This window comes from Grus americana, chromosome 3 (genome assembly GCF_028858705.1).
Source record: "Grus americana isolate bGruAme1 chromosome 3, bGruAme1.mat, whole genome shotgun sequence".
Lineage (NCBI taxonomy): Eukaryota > Metazoa > Chordata > Aves > Gruiformes > Gruidae > Grus > Grus americana.
In genome coordinates, this window is record NC_072854.1 from 90,850,682 (window position 1) to 90,870,662 (window position 19,981).

The following is a 19,981-nucleotide window of genomic DNA, read 5'->3' on the forward strand; positions in this document are numbered from 1 at the left end:
TGGAAGTACATGGCCATCCATGGGTGGGCTGTACACAAAGCTTTCCACTTGAAGACAGAAAAAGAAGTTACTTCCTAGTAGTCAGAAGTCTCCAAGATGCATGACCACATGCATGTTTATTGTCTTTCTGCCTCTTGTTCTTGAGATGAAGGGATATTGAGGCTTTCTGCTCTGCATTGCTCTGAATATGAGGGAACACAAACTGTGAGTGCACCTGTGGATAAAAAGTGTTGGCCTGGTCTCAACCACCAGGAAGTATGGATATGCACCAGCTGGACTTGCATAAAGTCAGCACATCTCAAAGAACTTGGGCTGCTGGAAGAGTCTGTCTGAAGCACAGGAGGCTCCAGGGCTCTCCTAGGAGCCTTCAGGGATTTTGCTAGCCAAAATGCTCTAGATGTGCACCTGTAAAGGGTAGTAAAAAGCACTGAACATCTCAAGCATGAGTTACTGTTTTTCTGGATTTTCTACTGATTTTTCTGGAGATTCTTGTACAGCAACCATAGGACCTATGAAGAGTTGCATCGGAGAAAGGGAGGTTTGCATCCTGTATGAAATATAATGCGTTTTGACTGCATTTGGCAGAAGACACCTTCTTGTTGTGCGACTTGGCATTAACTCAGCACAAGGGAGTTGTTAATTTTTTCTCATGCTCCTAGTGAAAATTAATTGCTGTTTTAAATAAACCACAATGTATTTCTCAGTTGAAAATGATTACAAAACGTGGTTATCAAATGGTCAGCATTAAGTGCAGTTTTATCTGCAATAACATTCATTTATGTAAGAAAGCTATCCCTATTTCTTATTTTTATCAAATAGATTAAATCCCTAGGATAGCTGCACTTTGATATAGTGTGGGCTTTGCATAGATAACTGTAGAAATGAGGTCATATCCTTTTTTTTAATTACAGTTGTTATTTATTCCTGCAACAGAGGAAAAAGTTACCATTCTAATTGGCTAAAATCCAAGCTTAAGAAGTCAGAATAATCAAAGGCAGTGGAAAAACTCTTTGATAACTGTTTTTCAAAGGAAACTATCTGCATTATCAGCACAATAGACTCAGTGAGTTATGAGGTAGGGCAATGGGGAGGCAAGGGAGAGTTGCTTATGAGATGCTTCTTTTACTTGACTCTCTTATTTTCTGTTTTCTTTTAAAACTAGAGGCACAGTCATGAAATACTTTGTATATTTAGCTGTCGTGAAAGAAAACTGTATAATATCGCTGGAATGTAGGTACTTGCTGAGTCAATCCTGTACCCACAGCAGCTGTGCTCCATTTCCTCTGGGGAAGAAAAGACTTTAGGAGGAGGCAATGCCAGTGTCCTGTTCTTGAAATATTTGATTACTTTGTATCTAGTTTGTATCCTGAAACTTGCCCTGCTGTTTGTCAGTCAGCATGTTTGTCCCACGGATGTCAAGACACTGGGGCAGAGTCTACAGGCCTGAGGCTTGGTGCTGGGATCGTGGTGTCCAGGCAGCCGGGAGCGAGACCCTGCCTGCCCTGGCTCTGGAGCTGGGTTTATGGCTTGGGTGCAGCACTGTGCAAAAGCAGCTATTCAGCTTCGTGACCAAGCTGCTCAGCCTGAAAAATGGCTGCAGTGCATCGCATGAACTGCCTCTGAAAAGGCAACCATTAGCACAGCAGTACGCACAGTGTGGTCCCTGTCCTACAAGCCTCCTCTCCATGCGGTTGGTTTGTGAGTACTCTCCGCAGGTACTTGTCTGGTGTGACACAGCAGCCATGCTGCGGCTTGCCCATACCCTGCGGGCTGTCTGAGTTGGGTCACTTCCGGCTCAGGGATCTCTCTGTAGTGGTCTAAACATGTCTGAAGATGAATATTGTAAACTACAAATTTGCATTAGTAGGCATTTTTTGTGTCTGTCTTCTAACTGTACAGCTGCTTGGATTTTCTTGTTAATCGTACTGCAGTAACACCACAGTCATCATTAAAGTGGGGGAGAGATTGGTATAAAGGTCTATGATGATAGCTCATTAGAGATGCAGATGGCACATATTAGACAAGCTTGCTAAGAATAAATGACACAAACTCAGATTTTAAAGTTCTCTAGAAAATACAAGAAGTTTGATGATAAGATGAAACAAATTAAAGGGATATTCTAAAGTGGAGTAAACGATTCCCCCCCCACACACACAGTTACTAAATGACATAGTAGCTTCCAGTTGCTACGCTAGTATCAAAGTATCACCATTAAAAGTTTCATCAGTTTTTACATCATCTAATTATTCAGTTACATTTTTATTTCAGATGTTGATGAATGCCTTCAAGACAGTGATATTTGCCTTAGAGGAAACTGCATGAATACTGACGGATCTTACAAATGCACTTGTCCAGATGGTTTCCAGCAGATAGCGAATAGGGGATGTCAAGGTATGAAATAGCTACAAAAAATACCTTATGTGCAAGTTTGTAAGCATAACTTGTGATAGTCACAGATCATGCTCAGGAAGAGACACTAATTTTATTTATCATTTGTAGTACTTTCTTACTCTTCTCATTTTATATTGCTCTCTGTAAATATATGTTGAGAAATTATTATTTCAAGAGGCTGGAATCTCAGCCTTCATAACTTGAAAGAGAATCTCTACTAGAACTAACAGAGATACAGTGCTGCATTTTTCCAGATCCCGAGAACATTTATTTTGACAAAACCTTCTATGTTTGTGAATCAGCGATGTAACAGAAAGAACAGTACAGTCAGTGTCGTCACATTAGATAAACCTCTCTCACCTCTAAAACACTTGCGGTGCTTTGTGGAGGATGGGTGAGGAGGAAGAGAGTGTGTTATCTGAGGCTGAGTCAGCGTTGACAAACCCAGAAAAATACTTCTCAGCTTTTAGTTCTGAGCGATCCCAACTCCGCGTTGGTACAACATCCAGGCGTGCCTCATGACTCCCTTTTGCCATCCGTGTTTATGAGATGAGAACCATGGTATTAGAGCTGGAAAGAGGTAGTGTGTTCATGCTTTAAAGGACTGGAGGACCACGAAGCTGGACTTAGCTTTGGTTGCCCTCCCACCCACAGCTTAGACTTGAGCCGAGAGACTGTATTCCAGCTGATCTATGTTGAAGATCTTGTGCAGCCAACAGTAAATTCCTTGTAAGTTTTGAGTCTTATATATGTGACTGCTTTCTAATTCAGAAAATGTTGCATGTGACACAGGGAAGTGCTGTATTAGACCTTGCTTTAGCAGATAAAAGAGAATCGATCGCAAGTTATAAATCAATGGCAGCATGTATACCACTCTATTCTCTTCACTCCACTATGTAAAGTAGTAGTATACAGGCTTCATGTTTTAAATGGATAAGCATAACAAAACTGAAAGCCAACTAAGGGACAGATAGTATGGACAGTAGTTTTAACAGAAAAATGTGAATGAAAATTGGAAATAATTTCAGGTAAGAGCGCCATACTTGAGAAAGATGACCACCAACACTAAAAATAACAGCTTGCTACAGTTATACTTTTTTTACTGTGTTGACTACTTGTTGGTGAGCTGTTACAGGATGCAATAGTAGAATTTTTATTTGTCAAAGATAAAAGTCTTCAGTATATTTTCTTGTCCTGTAATTTATACTGGACAAAACTAGCAAGACTTGTATCATGAATGATGACTTCTTTATATTTCCACAGTACCTCCAAAGTATTATAAACTGAGACATTTTTAAATGATTGAAAGTTAGGTCTATCACAGTTCAGTAACAGCAAGATGAAAACAAAATTTTTGAGAGAATTTACCTGGAGAGATTAGGGGCATGGTAAAAGATCAAGATAATAGGCCACTAGAGCAGAGTGATCTTGATCACATGGTGTACTGGCTACGAGCAAACGCTATGCATTTCAGTATATCCAGTTGTGTATTGAACAAGGAGTCTCAGCCATGGTTGTAGGGCAGTGGACTTCTTTCTGGGACACAGTCACTGAAAAGCATTTAGGGGTCAGAGAGAGTCAGCTGAATATGAGCTTCCAGTGCAACCCTGTGGCCAGTAGGACTAATGCACTCCCCAGAAGATTGAAAAAGCAGAATATCCAGCAGGAGTAAGCAAGGTTTGTTTACCTCTCCTTTGCACTGATACAGCTGATCTTGGCACGTTGTTGTACACTGACGTTCTGGTGCCCGCAACTCAAAATGGATGCTGATCAGCTGAGGAGAGTTCAGAGATGAACAAAAAAAGGCTGATAGCCAGGGGGAAAAAAGATTGAATGCTTTTAAACTTTATTTTCTTGAAGAAAAAAATGAGGGGTGACTTGATCATCATAGCCTTATTACCTTCAAAGAAAGCCATATCTGAAAGTAGAGAGCTATTGAATTAAACTGGCAAATTTATCACAGAATGTGGTGTCTTAAATTGCATCCGGACTAGACTAGAAATTAGGAGCACGTGTTTTGGTAAGGAGCAAAGCTGAAAAGAGTCCAAAGCACGAGAAAGTGTGCAGTTTGCCCTTTCAGGTGAATTATACTCTATTTCCCTAACATTGTTAATTTTGTTTTCCTGACTTCTAATACATCATTCTGCCACGTGTAATCATCTGGTTTGGTTTCCAGTATTTTTGTGGCAGTTTTAAGAAGCCGACAGCTTAGTCTTGAGACCAGTGTGCACGATGTACCGTACTGTTCTTGTCATTGCTGATCTCCCACCGTACCTGACTTTGAGAGCTTCGGAGAGTATGTCATTGGTCTGCGTTTATCTTGAATTCAGAAACTTGACACGTTGTAGGCATTGTGTGAAGTGCAGCGCACTGACTTTTCCCTGTGCGCCTCATACAGATACTACCCTTCCCTGAGCCGCCTTTGTTCTTTCCACATATATGCCATAACTTCAGGACACTGGCCTAGAAGGTTTACACACAGGATAGAATCAGTCTGTATCTAAACAAAATTCTATAATGGATGTCATGGGTCTTGAAATTATGGTATTGAAATCATTCTCTAGTCTATCAAAATTACTGTCTACTTTGATACATTTTGTATGGCTGTAACAATGGCCAGAATCTAAGCAACAAAAGACACAGTTAAGAAGAAGAAATTCTAGTATCTGTGATGATGGATGAATGAGCCACCTGGGTAAGTTTTGTTTGTAAATTTGTGTTTGAACTCAGCATGGTACTTAAAACTTCTTAATTGTTTTTTGTAAAGCAAAATACAAAAGTGCAGTTACCATGTGAATGATAATTCATGTGAAAGCAGTACCTCCTTAATGAATAAATACAGTCCTTAAGTTCTCATGGCAGGTTTTCTTGTTGAGACATCAGTCAGAAAGAAATGCTTGTTTTTCAGACTCACAAGTTTGAAAGGCAGTGTTTGAAAAATGCTTTCTAAGTTTGTGGGTTTGGTTTTGTTGGTTTTAAAAAAAAAAAAAAATTATGACAGACTCCTCTTATATAGCAACCTTTTGGGACCATTCCCATTCCCCATCAGCCAGAAAGAGCATTTGCCTTTAAATTCTATAAAATCAGCCTACCAGAAAAGGATGCAACTCCAGACCTGCTGGTAACACATGGAGCCAGATGCAGAAGTTGACCAGCATGCAGCAATCAAAAAGCAGTGAGATGGAGCTGTCTGAGAATTCCCCTAACAGAGAAGAAACGTTGGCTAGTATGGAGCTTATACTAGTATCTCACAAATCACGCTTATCTGCTCATCCTCATTGCAGAGTGTGATACAGTCAGAGTATGATGCAGCAGAACATACTGATGCCTATACAGAGTTTAAGAATGATCCCAGATTTGGTAACTCTGGAAAATGAGCTCCGTTTACGTAGCTATTTACATAGCTGATGGGAATAAAAGCTGCCTTTAAGACTAATTGAACTTAGCCTTAACATTAAGGGTATGATGATTTGCAAAGCTATTAATGTCTCTGTGTTTTCAGATATCAATGAATGTGAGAGATCTGACCTCTGTTCACCTCATGGGGAGTGTCTAAACACAGATGGTTCCTACCAGTGCATATGTGAGCGGGGCTTTTCTGTGTCTGCTGACGGCCGAACGTGTGAAGGTGGGACAATTTAAAATAATGCATTCCCATTGATTTGCTGTTGTTAGTTGGGTGAGAAAAGCAGTCAGTTTGGGTCTGATACCCCAAAACCACTATTAACTCCGCAGTCTGCCACCTAAGGCCCCTTTGTTCTTTTTCTTGTAAATGCACGGCGTGCTGTGTTGCTGTTTGAATCATAAGAAGTATAACAGGAAATGCACAAAATGGGCAACGTAATGGAGTTAACGTTTGTTACAAGCTGTGTATCACTTGATTTTTAATAATTTTGCTATCTTACATTGGATCGTGGTTTTTTGAGCAAAAGAAATGAGTGAAAAAGAAGGAATACTAACCTAACTATGGCAAATTATGGCAAAGGAGGAAATGATATTTTTATGTTAAGATACATGAAACCAGTGGGCATCTGTAATAATGGGAAAATATTCACAGATGGGAAATTATTTCTATCTTATAGCAGGGGTGGAAGGAATAAATATATACAAAATACTTGTAAAGTGAGTTTGGAACTCAGGTTTCTGATAAGTTTCAGTGGGTAAGACATTCCTGCCATAAATATTTAGGATTATTTAATTTAAAGCTTCTTAAGTGGATTAGCAGCAAGCCTGAGCTGCCAGAATGTTCTCATTGCTGTGTGGGAGACAACAGAACTTTGCTTGTTGAGATTTTTTTTTTTTAAAAAAAGATGCAGATGAAGCATCCCTACAACAGAAGTAACTCCAGTGAGAAATTGTAGTAAAATGCTATCTATGATAAAACCTCAGGCATTTTGAAATGGCAGAAATGGAGTAAATAGCAGTAATTAGATGTTTACAGTGCCAAAGCCAGCTTATTCTGAGTAAGTGTATGCAGGTATGCTTATACAGGTATTTTTCATACAAGGTTGTAAAAGCTGCTCCAATAATAACACTGGTGAGAAACATTAGCCAGGAGCCCAGAATTTAAGTGTAACTAGGGTTTTTATTTGGTTATAGCATGAGAATATATCTTGCTGCTAATGGAATGCACACTCTTGCTAGTGATGCTGCTCTCCTGCACTGAATTTAAAATAGGAGACTTGTGCTCAATGATACCAAGAAGTTATGTGGCTTTGTGTAGTCAGTGGTGCTGACAGAAAACAAAAATGCCCCTAACTGGGTAAAGAATGGCTGCTCTTATGGATGAGAGGACTGTTCAAGACAAGCCTTGTGGGAAAAGTTCAGAAGGGGAGAAAGTTAAATGGTGGTAGTTTGGCAGGATGCGTGCAGAGGAGAAGCACTGAGCAGATGATAGCTCGGTCTTAAAACCTATGGGCAGTGGATCTCGGGCATCCAAGAAGCAAGCTGTTCTCTATCCCAAATTACAGGCTAGTAAGTCCCTATGGGATTGGTTTTCATGGGCCAGCTCCTCTCATAGTTCACTTAGGGATAGGGAAGAGGTTCTTCCTTCAGTGGAGGAGTTGTATTGAAACTTCTGACTGTTGCATTTACTCCCCCTACTTTTACCACAGGAAAAACAGCCTTACAGCATTATTGTTTGAGCTGGCATATAACCTGCCATATAGTTAGTAATATAATATCTAATGAAATTAAATACACTACTGGCAAGAGTACTGTTAGGCTGATGTAAGGGAATAAGTGCTGTATATTTAGATATAGCATGACATCAAACACACTATTTGTGTTTTAATTATTATTGATAACTAAAAAAAATCCTGCAGTATTTTTGGTGCTTTTTCCTCTCTAAACATTTACTTTATTTTGTAATCATGGCAGAAGTTGAAAGAAACATTCTCTTACTGCCAAGACAAAAGCCTGGTCAAGTAGGCTAGAGAGCGAATCTGAATAACTCCAGTGATTGATGGGCCAGGCAGTATTTTGTGATTTCAAGTAACGGGCATAATTCCAAAGCATGTTCCTGGACTCTTTTGGCAGCATGTATACATTTCACCCAGTGTTTAGGAAGGATATGGTTAAATATCTTCAAATTCTCTGCAAGAAAAGTAGTAGCAGGTGTTTTGCCTCACTGTTGAGCATAGCTAAAAAAAAAAAAGTGGTCAGAGAAGAATGCAGCCTGCTCTTAGTAGAAACCAAACACTTTATTCCAAACCAAAGTTAGAAGAACACTTATTCACCCTGTGAAATCAAACTCTCCGAAATTTAAAAAGGCAGAAATGAATAGAAACACAACTTTAAAAAAAAAAAGTCGGTGGCATCTAATTTTAGGGCATGTACCAGAAACAATGAGCCCCTCTGTCTGGATCTCTGACAGTTAATAAAGTTGCACAGTTCCCAGGGAAGGGTTACCATCACATATGATGAAGTAGTACAAAGTTAATCTCCATTAGAAGAAAAAAAAAAGGCAAACTTTTACTAAATAGAAAAAGATGAAATCACAAGATCTTATTTCCAGGACTGTGAGTAGTTTTGGAACTTTTTAATGAAGAAAAAAACAAGTACAAAACCAGTTGAGCGTGCTTCACAAGTAATTGGTGGTGTGTATGGAATACAGATCAGACTTTATATTCAGCACTTGGAAAAGTATTTTAATAACTTGGCGGAGCAAGGGTACTTCTAGTCTTCTGAAGCAGCAGCACTCCTCTTCTACCACGATTAGTTTCTCCATTCTGTCATTTTAATAAAAACAATTCTAGAGTTGAAAAAACTCGTTTGAAGGGAGCACCGATGGTGTCAGTGTTAATATTTGTAGTGGTGTCAGCTTCATGCAAAAAGGCAAGATGAAACAAAAGGATCAGAAACCAAAGGAACGTGTGACATTCCAGGTATTGAGAAAGGATGTGGCTTCCAGCCACAGGAGCTAGCTACTGTTCTTTACACTAGGTGCCTCTGCGAATTTACTTCTAGTTAAGTGAGTGAGAATAACTGTTTATACCATCAGAGAAAGAACCTGAGGAAATTTTGCTGGATTCAGACACCTCTCTGTACCTGGGGAGCAGATTTTCCATATCTCCAGACTGTTTTTGTACAAATTTGACTCGTTTTTTTGAAAAGTCAGAAACAACAACAACATAAAACATTTAAGAATCCCATGTGGTTCAGTTCTGGTATGAAGTTTTTATGGCCATTGGCCAAAGTAAACTGAACAGCTGTGGAGACTGTGTCTTCTTCCAAGGTGTAGACAAACTTTTGTTGTAGCGGTGACATTCCACTGCTGCCTGGCCCCAGGCTCAGCAATTTGGCTGCGCCAGGCTCTCTGAACAGGAGGCTCTCGGAGCACTCCCTAGCTCCCTGTCGAGCTCTCTGGGGTTCCCATAAAGGCAGCGTTTTACCCAGTTGGCTGCTAGTCAACTGTGTTGGCAAAAACTCGTTAGAGGTTCTCTGATGCTTAAGTCAATACCCTGCCCCAAGCGCCTCTTCTGTCTCCATGTCCAATCCCATATGTCTCTCAGTGGCTCCCTCGCTTTTCCCTCTCTGCTCCAAGCCCTGAGCTTCACTGCCTGCCTCAACAGGCACTCCAAAAAAACTTACACATCCCACGAGAGCTCTCCAACCTCTGCTTCTTCCTTTCCCCTCACTTACTGTCTTGTATCCTGTTCTCCTTTCCTTGTCCACTGATTAAGTCACCCATCTGAGCCCTTTGGATGCTTGCACACAGCATCCACAGATCATTCTGTGATCAACAAATAATTTACAAATCTGTACGCCAAGATGCTACATCGTCCATCGTTTAAGATGACCACGTTTGAAAATCAGGAAACAAAGAGCAGAGCTGTGAACAGTGCCTAACTGTTACCTCTGCCACCAAAGACATTTTAAGAGAGTAGAAGTTTGCTGTAACTGCTCATCACAACCATAATTGTGCCCGTATTTAGGGAAGACAAGGCAGCTTTAGGAAAAGGGTATGGTAAATCTAGGACTTCTTTGGGGGCAAAGTATTATCTGTTACATGGAGTAAATGTTATGCAGTAGACAACTTCACATCTTCACCAAATCTCTGGTTAAATACCAAAGAAAGCAAGCTTAGGCTTCTGCCAAACACATTCAAGTACACATCTCCAGAGCGTGCCCCAGTGAGCTACCTTCTTGTTTCACAATGAGTAATCACAGACTTCACCAGCCTTCGTGCATTTGCTGATAGAGGCATTTTAGGGCATGAACTACTTCTTGTCTGGATGCTGGCTAGAGCAGTAAGAACACAAAGGGAGAAACAAGAATCTCTTTCTTGTTAGGCACAACATTGGAATGACCATCCAGCATTATTGCCGCTAGATGGCCAAAGTCTTTATTCACATATTCATTTTTCTAATCAGTGGTTTTTATGTATGGGTGTTATGGGCAGCCCTGGAAGTCTCAGAATCAAAGTTCTGTTCCCCTAAGCACTACACAGAACTGTCCTAGGAAACAATTCCTCTTCCAGTCACTTTGCCATGTAAGTAGATTTCAGTGCGATTTAAGTATCACGCCTGAGGTGAAGTATGCCTTCATCTTGTTCAGGTTGGCAGAAAACAGGAACACGGTGTTGACCTGAGCGCACACGTTTTGCCTTTCCTTTAGATCCTGATGATGTTAGATCAAAGGAGTTTTGATTAAAGCAGGCAGCTCTGAGTCATGGATTCTAAAACAGGTTGGAATTACAGAGAACTCCTTTAGTCACAGTATAGACATAGGATATATTAGTTTCATATTTAGTTCTTCCCCTTGCTTTGTCTCCCTGTAGCAAGAGAATTGCCGATTACAAACAAGCCTCCTGCTATACAGAGTGATTAAAGAAACAAATGCCCTTTCCGGCTGTAAAACAGGAGTCCTTTGAGTGAGCTGTCTAGACAAGGAAAAATATTTGGTGCTTGGACCTCCTCTGTAATTTCCCATACACTGAAAGATCCAGTCATGTTCAGACTGTGTACTTTTAAAAAACAAAACAGTCTTCTGTGGCTATATTATATACCAAATTAGGACACTTGCTACAATCACAAGTTTTGTTTCTGCAGCTTTTTCATCAGTGACCTTAGTTTACCTTTGGAGAACCAGCTGTGTGATCTATTGCCCTGTTTCCTTTAACATTTAGCAATTAAGTAAGGGAAATACTGTAACTTACGTAATTCTAAAATCCCCAGTTGTAGTGTCTTCTTTCTAGGCTTTTAACAGAGTAGCTGTCCTGTGGCTCAGGAACTCTTGTTATTAAACTATACTGGGCCACTGAAAATACAAACACTGTGTTATTGTCTGTAGTCTTAAATTCCTGGCTGTAAATCCACCATTGTTTACTCATTTTGAATTCCTTCCTTAACTTTTCTTAACAAAATTTTCTAAACAAGAGATAGAGTATTCAGATTTTTTGACCAGATACGTGAAACTCTGATGATCACATGAAACTAAATATTAAAATATGTTATGCAGGTATAGTGCACAGCAGCAAGAGGGAGGGACCAGAAAAACACAACTGTAAAGAATTTGTATCTTCTTCCTCCCAGTAACTCTATACGCATCCTTTTATAATTCTGTCATTATGGTGACTGGAAAAGGGTATCAAAGGTAATACTTGACCTTTCACCCTTGACAGTGGCTTTAATGCAGATATGTCGCTTACTCTTGTTGCTGAATTAATTCTACTAGGGAGGGCTTGTGGTAGATTTCATTAAGTTCAGTATGCAGAAACCACCCAAATTTTCATATCCAGTTCCTTGAGAATAAGCATACTAGCCATTGTATTCTTTGCCAAATTATAAATAACCCTTTCCATGATAAATTCCTTCAATATTTTTCCTTTGTTTAATAAATCAAGATATAAAGACCATTAAAACCTTTATAGACAAAACCAACAAACAAAATAAATTATTCTGCCAGTTCCATCTGCAAATACTTTTTTTATAATTCTCAGTTATACTCATCTATGTCTCCTGGATTTTGATGTATGTAGTACGTACAGTTTTTGCATGAATTTTGTATTTTAGCTGAAAGTTGTTAACCAGTGGATCAGGTGAGTTTTCCATCACTTAAACATCCTAAAGTGAAATTAGATGCCTTTCTGAAAAAGATGTTAAAATTCCACAATTTACTCCACTGGTACAGAAATTGCCAGAGACAGTTTTTTTATCTGTTTAAGAGGTTGTGGATAGTCTCTTCTGGCCTTGCAAATTTATATGTGATTCTAAACCTGTTCAAACCCCAACCACAGCACATAGGAAAAGCTGGATTTCAAGACCCCAAAAAAGCCTCTCCCTGAGGCAGACAGAAGCATATGAGGATGAATTTGAGCACTTGGGGAGCAAGAGGGCAGCACAACAGGTAGCCTGTGTGGATGGTAATGACGTGCTGCTCAAATTTGGATAGCTTGGGGAGCTGTGACCACCTGGTTCAAAGACCAAGAATTCCCTTCCAGCTGAGCTTCAGACACAATTTAAAACTAAAAATGTCCTTGCTTGGTGAGCACTGTCAGGAGAAGAATGAGGTGCATCTTTGCTGGAAAGCTGAAGAGCTGGAGGAGCAGACAAGGACTATGTTTGAGCCCTACTCTCTCCTTTCAGAAAGACACCAGCAGCAGTGCTGCTCACCTGTTCGAAGAAGCCCTCTCTGTGGCAATGCAGGATTCAGTCCCACCAGCTCTTTAGTTCAGTGAGCGCCTCAGGCCTTCACTGAAGGTAGAATGATGGTAGGCTCCACCACATTAAGGTCTACTCTAACGTGCAGAATTAACGATAGTAGCTAGTACCCAGATAAATCAAAAGCGAATCACTTTATTCACCATTTAAAATGTAATTCCCCCTGAGGCACAGTGCAGAAGGTAATTCCAAACGGACAGCAACCTTGCTTAACAGTCATAATGGTTTCTAGGAAAGAAATACAGCAGTAATTTCTCTGCTTCAAACTGCAGAGGAATTTAGAAGGCAAGAAGGTAGTAATCCTATTATCCTGGCAGGTTCCCAGTTTCAGTTAATATTCTTCCTCCTGAAAAACACACCATGACATCTTTAATTGACCACAGATGGTCAGGGCCTTGGGTTTAGGTCTTATTTTGAGTGAAGATAAAAATAATACATTTCTAGCACTTGTAATACACCACGTTCTGCCACAAGCAGCTCTGCTTCATTATAGCCTGATGGACAGCTGAGTCAAAGAACAGACTTACTCATGCAAGTGACTCTTACTTGTAAGGCCAGCAAACCACAAATGGGAACTACAAAAGAAAAAGAATACGGGCATTGTAATTACTTTGCCTACCTGAGTAAGATTATTCATGTGTAAACTTACAGGATTAAAGCCAGAAGGCTCAGTCCACAGATATTGACCACTTACACATACACCATGAAATTCTCTTCTGTGCTGAGAGCCAGAATGAGATCTGTGCAGCACTTCTGCACAATGGATGCAACCATGCCCTTGAACTCTCCTTGTAGGCACAGTGGGTTCAGTTTCACACATGTTGTTCGCTGTATAATGCTACACCGGCAGAATCTGTAAATCAGTCAGAGAGATGGTCATATTTAAACTGTGTCTTACTCTGTGGTAGGTAGCATCATGCCATGGTTAGCAGGTTTGGTGAAACAGATGGGAGACAGTTGATCAAAATCGTTGCCTGACATAAGGTATTTCCTGTGACGTTAACACTGAAACCATTTCTTAAATTGTACATATGCTTACATTAAATATTTGTGTCTTGTCCTTTGTTTTTTCCTTCCCAACGTATAGAGGGGCATCGCTGCATCTGTTTGCAAATATGGCCGGTCTGTTGTTTTTCTGCACTCTTCATGAATGTCTGCTCTTGACTGTCACATGGCCTGTCTGATGTTAAAATTCTTCCTTACAGATGTTGATGAATGTGCGAATGGCACAATATGTGGTAGTCACGGGTTCTGTGAAAATATGGATGGCTCCTATCGCTGCCTCTGTTACCAAGGGTATCAGGACCCACAGGATGGGCAAGGGTGTACGGGTGAGTTCTTAGGCACAAGCAGTCATTCCTGCAAGGTTCTAATAAGCAAAAAGCGGCACAGGAGCAAAATGCATTTCTTCACAAGAACGTTTTTGTTTTCCGTCATTTTTGGTTAAAGTTGTACCACTTACTAGTAAAATAAGGTTGAGCTGTGCTTTACTCACTGAACTTTGTGCCAGATGGAAACTTAACTCCGTATCTGTTTAATGAGAACCTGTTATTAGGATTGAATGGAAACCAACAGCAAATAAGCTGAGCGACTCATTTTATCTCTTAAAAAAAAAAAAAACCAAACAAAACAAGAAAGTCTACTATTTCTGTACATCAGAACCATTCACAAATATAAATCGTAATAAATTGAATTTAATACTTTAGCCAATTTAAATGCAACATCTGTTTAGTCTCTTAGCTGAATAACCAGAACTCTGTACTACCCCCTACAGGAAGTAATGCCTGGCATGTGATACAGCCAGTCGGAATAAGATGGCACACTCACCTCCCTAGGCATATCGTATTTGAACGGGTTTTAACGTTGCCTTCAAGCTCCAGGAAAGACACCTATCACCATGAAAAGATGTGAGATTTTTGTAGATGTGTAAATACTGCACATTCCTCTTGTGAGTAATAGGTTTCCAGATCTGTTGTTAATAGTGATGGTTGAACCTGAGATCCATCTGAGGTAGCACAATTTTCTAATATAAAATTAATACCAGGTCAAGGAAAGGTATTCATTAGGCAACTTCTTCAAGCCAGACTCAGGATGAAACACATTTACCAAGAACAGAGACCTAAATGGAATAAGGAACAGAGAGAAGTTAGAAGTTTTACAGAAGTGTTTGTATGTGTTTTCTAATATATTAGTTTTATTACAAAATTCTTTATGCCATTTGGCACTTAGTTTGCAACATACCAATGCTTATTTTTGCATACAGTGACTTTTCAGGGATGAAAACAAATGAAGCAAAGACAGGAGGGAAAAAAAAAACAGGAAAGCAAAAGCTGGTGTGAAACTAAATTTAATTTTGAGTTGCCAGTGAAGTGATTATGCACCATAAAATAATGTTTTCTTGTGTACACTCTATAATATCAAATACTCTTAGAAATTTTGATGCCAGTTATCTACCAAAACAATTTTAGGAAAAGGTAAGTCTCTTTAGTTCCTGGCCCGGCAACATTCCCCAAAGAAGACTTACTCCTTATGACAGGAATCCAGCAAAAAGATAAAGAAAAATCTAAGTACATTTTAAAAATGCTGAGCAAACCATAAGTTAAAATACATATTTCTATGAAAATACACAAAAATCAACAGTCATGTGACTATATTTTCATTCTTGCTGGATAAGATGTAAAAAGGCTAAAGCATTGTCTCACAAGTTATACTTCAGACCACAATTATAGAAATTTCTGAATTGTGATACACAAATTACAATTTTCAGATTCTGTCACTAGTAGACAAAGTAGATTTTCAAACGTAAACTTTAGCAACTGAAAAGAGACTAAAGTTAAGTGATCGCAACAGTACTTGGTAACCCTTGTTTAAACAGCAGACAACTCTCCCATCAGTCAAAAAAGCATTTCAGGGCAGACTAGTTAGCAGTTATATGGAATCCAAGTTACAAATATGTGGCGTGTTTTGGGGAAAGGAAATTCACGGTGTTTGGCAGGGGCTCACTGGCTGACCTGGGCATATTCCCCGTGGGTTCCAGAGCAGACTGTGGGGCTGTGCATATGAGGCACACGTGGTGGCAGTGGGGCTGGGGAATTCACTGTTCAGTGGATGTTCCCAAGGAAAACGGGATTTTGAGGAGAAAAGGGTATTTTCTTTTCATAGTGCAGTCTGAATCACACCGAAACCTACTCATTTTGCTCCTTGAATTCAGTGGCAGTTTGATAATAAAGTAAGTTAAGAAAACAAATTAAATGAGTCTGAATCTTAAATCCCACGTAAAGGATACAAAGAAAAGCAGGTATTTAAAAATGAGAGAGAAACCTGAAAAACCTGAAAAAAATGAAAGCCAGTGTTCTGGTCTACAAGCAGCACCTCATCAGCACCAATAGTCTATAAGCTGCACTGTGGCTTTCAGGGGCCTTTATTTCAAAGGACTGACTACTTGTTTATGAATCCACTTAGGTATTAGTGAGTTTTTAATCCTTCCCCAGAGATCACATCTGTAATCTGGCAGACAATATCGGCACAGATACAGCAGATAAAAGAACAAACTGTCAGTAATGGGTCTGAATTGATTTATGGTTTGGATTTTTTTCCCCAGATGTGAATGAATGTGAAATGCTGAGTGGAGTATGTGGCGAAGCCCTCTGTGAAAATGTCGATGGTTCTTTCCTGTGCCTGTGTTCTGATGAAAACCAGGAGTATGATCCGATGACCGGACAGTGCCGCTTCCGCACCTCACCAGGTAAAATGCCAATGGATTTTTGCATGCTTGGCGTGATTTCCACTACATATGTAACCAATGGAAAGGTGAAGTTGGTTTAAATGTTGGTGTTGCTTTATCTACAACAGAAACATTCAAAATTCTGTTTTCTTGAAAGCGTGTGCATGAGAAGAGGCATTTCTAGGATGGAATATCTTATCAGTGAATCATTAGCAGTGAAAATATAGCAGAAATACCTTCTAAATTTTATATGTCAACAGACTTGGCAGTAATAATGAACAGTTACAGCAGTTAAGAGTAAAGTCTCTTGTCTGCTGTACTGTAAGAATGAAATGTGATGTGGAATCAAGGCTGTGGCCTGAGTGATTCTTTTTGTTCAAATTTTTACAAGCATCCACTAGTATGCTTGGACAATGTTTAAGGGAGCATATGATTTGAACCAAAATTCATATATAGCAGTATCCTCTTAGCATTATCTAGTACTAACCTAAGTCCTCAGAAAAGGTAGTTGGGAAAGCAAAAAACCAAAACACTTAATTGTTGTCAGTCTCTTTGTGTGGCTTTTTGAGTGCCCTTGCCTGTTTTGCTCCATCTTTTCTCCTGTTTTTCCTAGTAGTTCATTGCACTGGATTTGTGAGCTTTTGTTATCAGATGTTTTGGGTGTTGCAAATACTACTAGAAACATGCTCATTAAAAATGTGTTTAGAACTCCTAACGTGGCCTCCACCGATCCAGTTTGGAGAAAGGAACAAGCCCACAATAAAGAGCAACAGAGTACAAGAAATTAAGGGATTTACTTGCACAGTTGGGTTTGTTTTTTTTCCCCCTCCAGAATGCAAATCTTGGTATTTTTCTTATTTTGTTCTTACACTGCGTGCTGATCTAGCTTCCGGAAACCTTTAGAATAACTGGCTCTAGTGCCAGGATGCAGACCCTACAGCTTACAAGGCTGTGGCCATTTTCTCCTATCACTCATGGTCTTTCAGACTTGTAAACAAGGTTGAAATATCTGTGACCTAATTGCAACAAGTATTTAGATCACTGAATGTAGCACTCAGCAACACTCAAGAAGTTGCCTGTGAAATATCATTAACAGCTGACTGACAAACTGAAACCCTTGCAAAATCTTGTGAGAAAGATTCAGACTTACAGGAGCTTGTTTTATGAAGGAGGAATGAAAAAAAGTAAGATGGCTGAGGCAGCAGAGCAATGCCTAGTGGTACTGCTGCCATTCCTGCTTACAAGGGAAAATACTGAAGTACCTTGCCATCACGAAGCAGATTAGCTTAAATACCCACTGATGATAGCAGCATTTAAAGTTATTCCGTGCATATATGGAAGAGTGTTTAAATTATATTATCAAGATTTGCCCGAGACGTGAATGCCATCTTCATTTTGGTACTGTGAGGAGGTAGTACTTGGGAGAATTCAGCTACTTGTCAAAACAAAACCAAAGCTGAAGAAATTAGCAGGGGACCTGAGCCCATGTAAAAAGAAATCAAGTCCAAGGAGCATTCAAGGACGTACCCAAACGTTACTGTGGGGAGGGAGGGGATGAAAACCCAGTGTGGCTGATTGTACTGTCAACAGATGAACACTCTACTCTCAGTACTGAAGCCATTCTTCCTTCCCCTCCAGCCTTCATCAGGCCTTAAAAAAACATGTGCTTTGTTTCTTCTCTGATAAGGTTATCAAGGAGGAGGATCTCACATAGGAGAACAGAAGACCTGGAAATTAGGAGCCAGTGAGATGTACTTTACACCATAGGCTCTTGAACTAGAATAAGGAGAAGTGGCAGTACTAGGAACAGAGATCTTACTATTTATTCTCTTTTCTTCCAAAGTAAAAGGAGGAAAGTACTGCTGTTAGTTCTTCTTAAAAAGGATTCTTGCTTTCCTGTACATCCTGCAGCCTTGCTGGGTTTTTTTTTCTACTCTTATCAGTTGGCTTATGTTTCTCAAAACCTCAGTGACTGACCAGTCAAGTGGAGCCACTGCCCCATGTACCTCTGGATTTGACATTTCGGGAACGGACAATACACACTTCATTCTTCTACATCTGCTCACTTTGCTTGTTCCTATTTTGTTCTGAGAACCAATGGGTGGCCCTTGTGCAGCTGTCAGCTGAAGAGGGAACAAAACCAGTCTTTTCGTCCCCATCAGTAAGTGGCATAAGACCCATATGCTCATTGCAGGATGAGCAGTAACCGCTATGTTGGTTTGCCCAGCGATGAGTACTTCAGCCTCCCCCAAGACACGCTGCAGCATGATCATATAGGCATAACAAGCTACCTCCCTGCAAAGAGCGATGGAATAGCCACATGTCCTCTGGCTTTGAACAAGCCACATACTCAAGTCAGTTGCGGTGCTTTGAGAGCTCCTACGGTGCATGTGGACATCATCTGTCAGCATTAGCTTGCATCATGCCTATTTTCAGAAAGGAAGAATTTAATCTGCGTTACCTCGTTCCAGATATCTATACTTCAATGTGGCTTACTCAGCTTTTGCTTATTCCTCATTTTGTATTTTTGTGCATAAAGAAATGTTCGTCCACCTCATACCAAGTGGAAATAGGTGAAGATTGTTCAAATGTTACTTTAATTTGGAAACTTTTTCCATGTGGTTAAAGGCAGTTAGCTTTGTGGAATGCTGTGTGTGCACATTTTTCTTTACTTGCCATTGGGGCTCTTGAGACTTCCTTCTATTCAGATTTTACTTAGTGGAAATTTATCTATTGCTAGCTGTGTCCTGAGACAATCCTCTCAGTGCATGTATCAAGAATCCTAGCCCATATTGTCACGTTCTAGTAACAAAACAACAAAAAAAAGTAATTGTGCAAGGTTTCATTGTCTTACTCCCCTACTCTCTGCCCTGCCATTCACAAAATGTAGCAAATGCTTCAGAAGGAAGAAAAGATAGAAGAGGAAAGAACTCTGTTTTGTATCAGATGAAGCTTTGCTGTTATACGTTTGTACCTAAGGGAGAAAAAAACGCCTAGTTTGGGTTAAAGTTTTCTCATTTATTCTTTTAACAAGATATATAAAGCCAGTTATGATGTATTTCTAGCAAGTACCAAGCTGAATGCAGTTTGAGTAATAATCCTGTGGTTTTAATTGTTTCTGCATAAGAAAAATGCATGTTCTAGTATGCGTACAAATTACTAACATATACTAACATATTACTAATATATCTTACTGCATTGAATCCAGAAGCTATAATGGATAGTATATATTTGAGAATTATAATAGGTATGATTTAAAATGACAACTGCAAACAAAAGCGTGTGTGTAAGCATAAGCATATCAGCAGGAATCTGGCTTACATATGCAAAGGTCAGTATGATCAGAAGTTTGGGTAACGGCTCAGCCAGTGAAAAGAATTCCAGGGAGAGAACTCCACTAAGGTACCAGGGCCCACTTAGGTACCCACAACTAATTTTGATATTGCTTTCTCCTGGCTACATGAAATACAATCAGTTATTTATGGCAAGATATTTAACAGTATTTACAAGTAAAAATCCCAGTTTTGGTGGCCAAACATGTCCAAAGTCAGGTTGGACGAGACTCTGAGCAACCTGATCTAGTTGAAGGTGTCCCTGTTCATTGCAGGGAGGTTGGCTAGATGGCCTTTAAAGGACCCTTCCAACCCAAACTGTTCTACGATTCAATGAAACATGAATACCTACTAGACTAATTTGTATTAAA

The 19,981-nt window shown here is 39.7% G+C and overlaps 1 protein-coding gene across 8 annotated transcripts in view; it reads left to right on the plus strand.

The window, feature by feature from the left end:
• Positions 1–19,981, plus strand: part of LTBP1 (latent transforming growth factor beta binding protein 1) — a 204,155-nt gene that overhangs the window by 154,817 nt on the left and 29,357 nt on the right. For all 8 annotated transcript variants that reach the window (XM_054819834.1, XM_054819836.1, XM_054819837.1 and 5 more), the window contains 4 exons: positions 2,269–2,391; positions 5,894–6,019; positions 13,760–13,885; positions 16,156–16,299. In XM_054819834.1, coding sequence (XP_054675809.1) covers positions 2,269–2,391; positions 5,894–6,019; positions 13,760–13,885; positions 16,156–16,299 — 519 coding nt within the window. The remainder of the gene's footprint in view (positions 1–2,268; positions 2,392–5,893; positions 6,020–13,759; positions 13,886–16,155; positions 16,300–19,981) is intronic.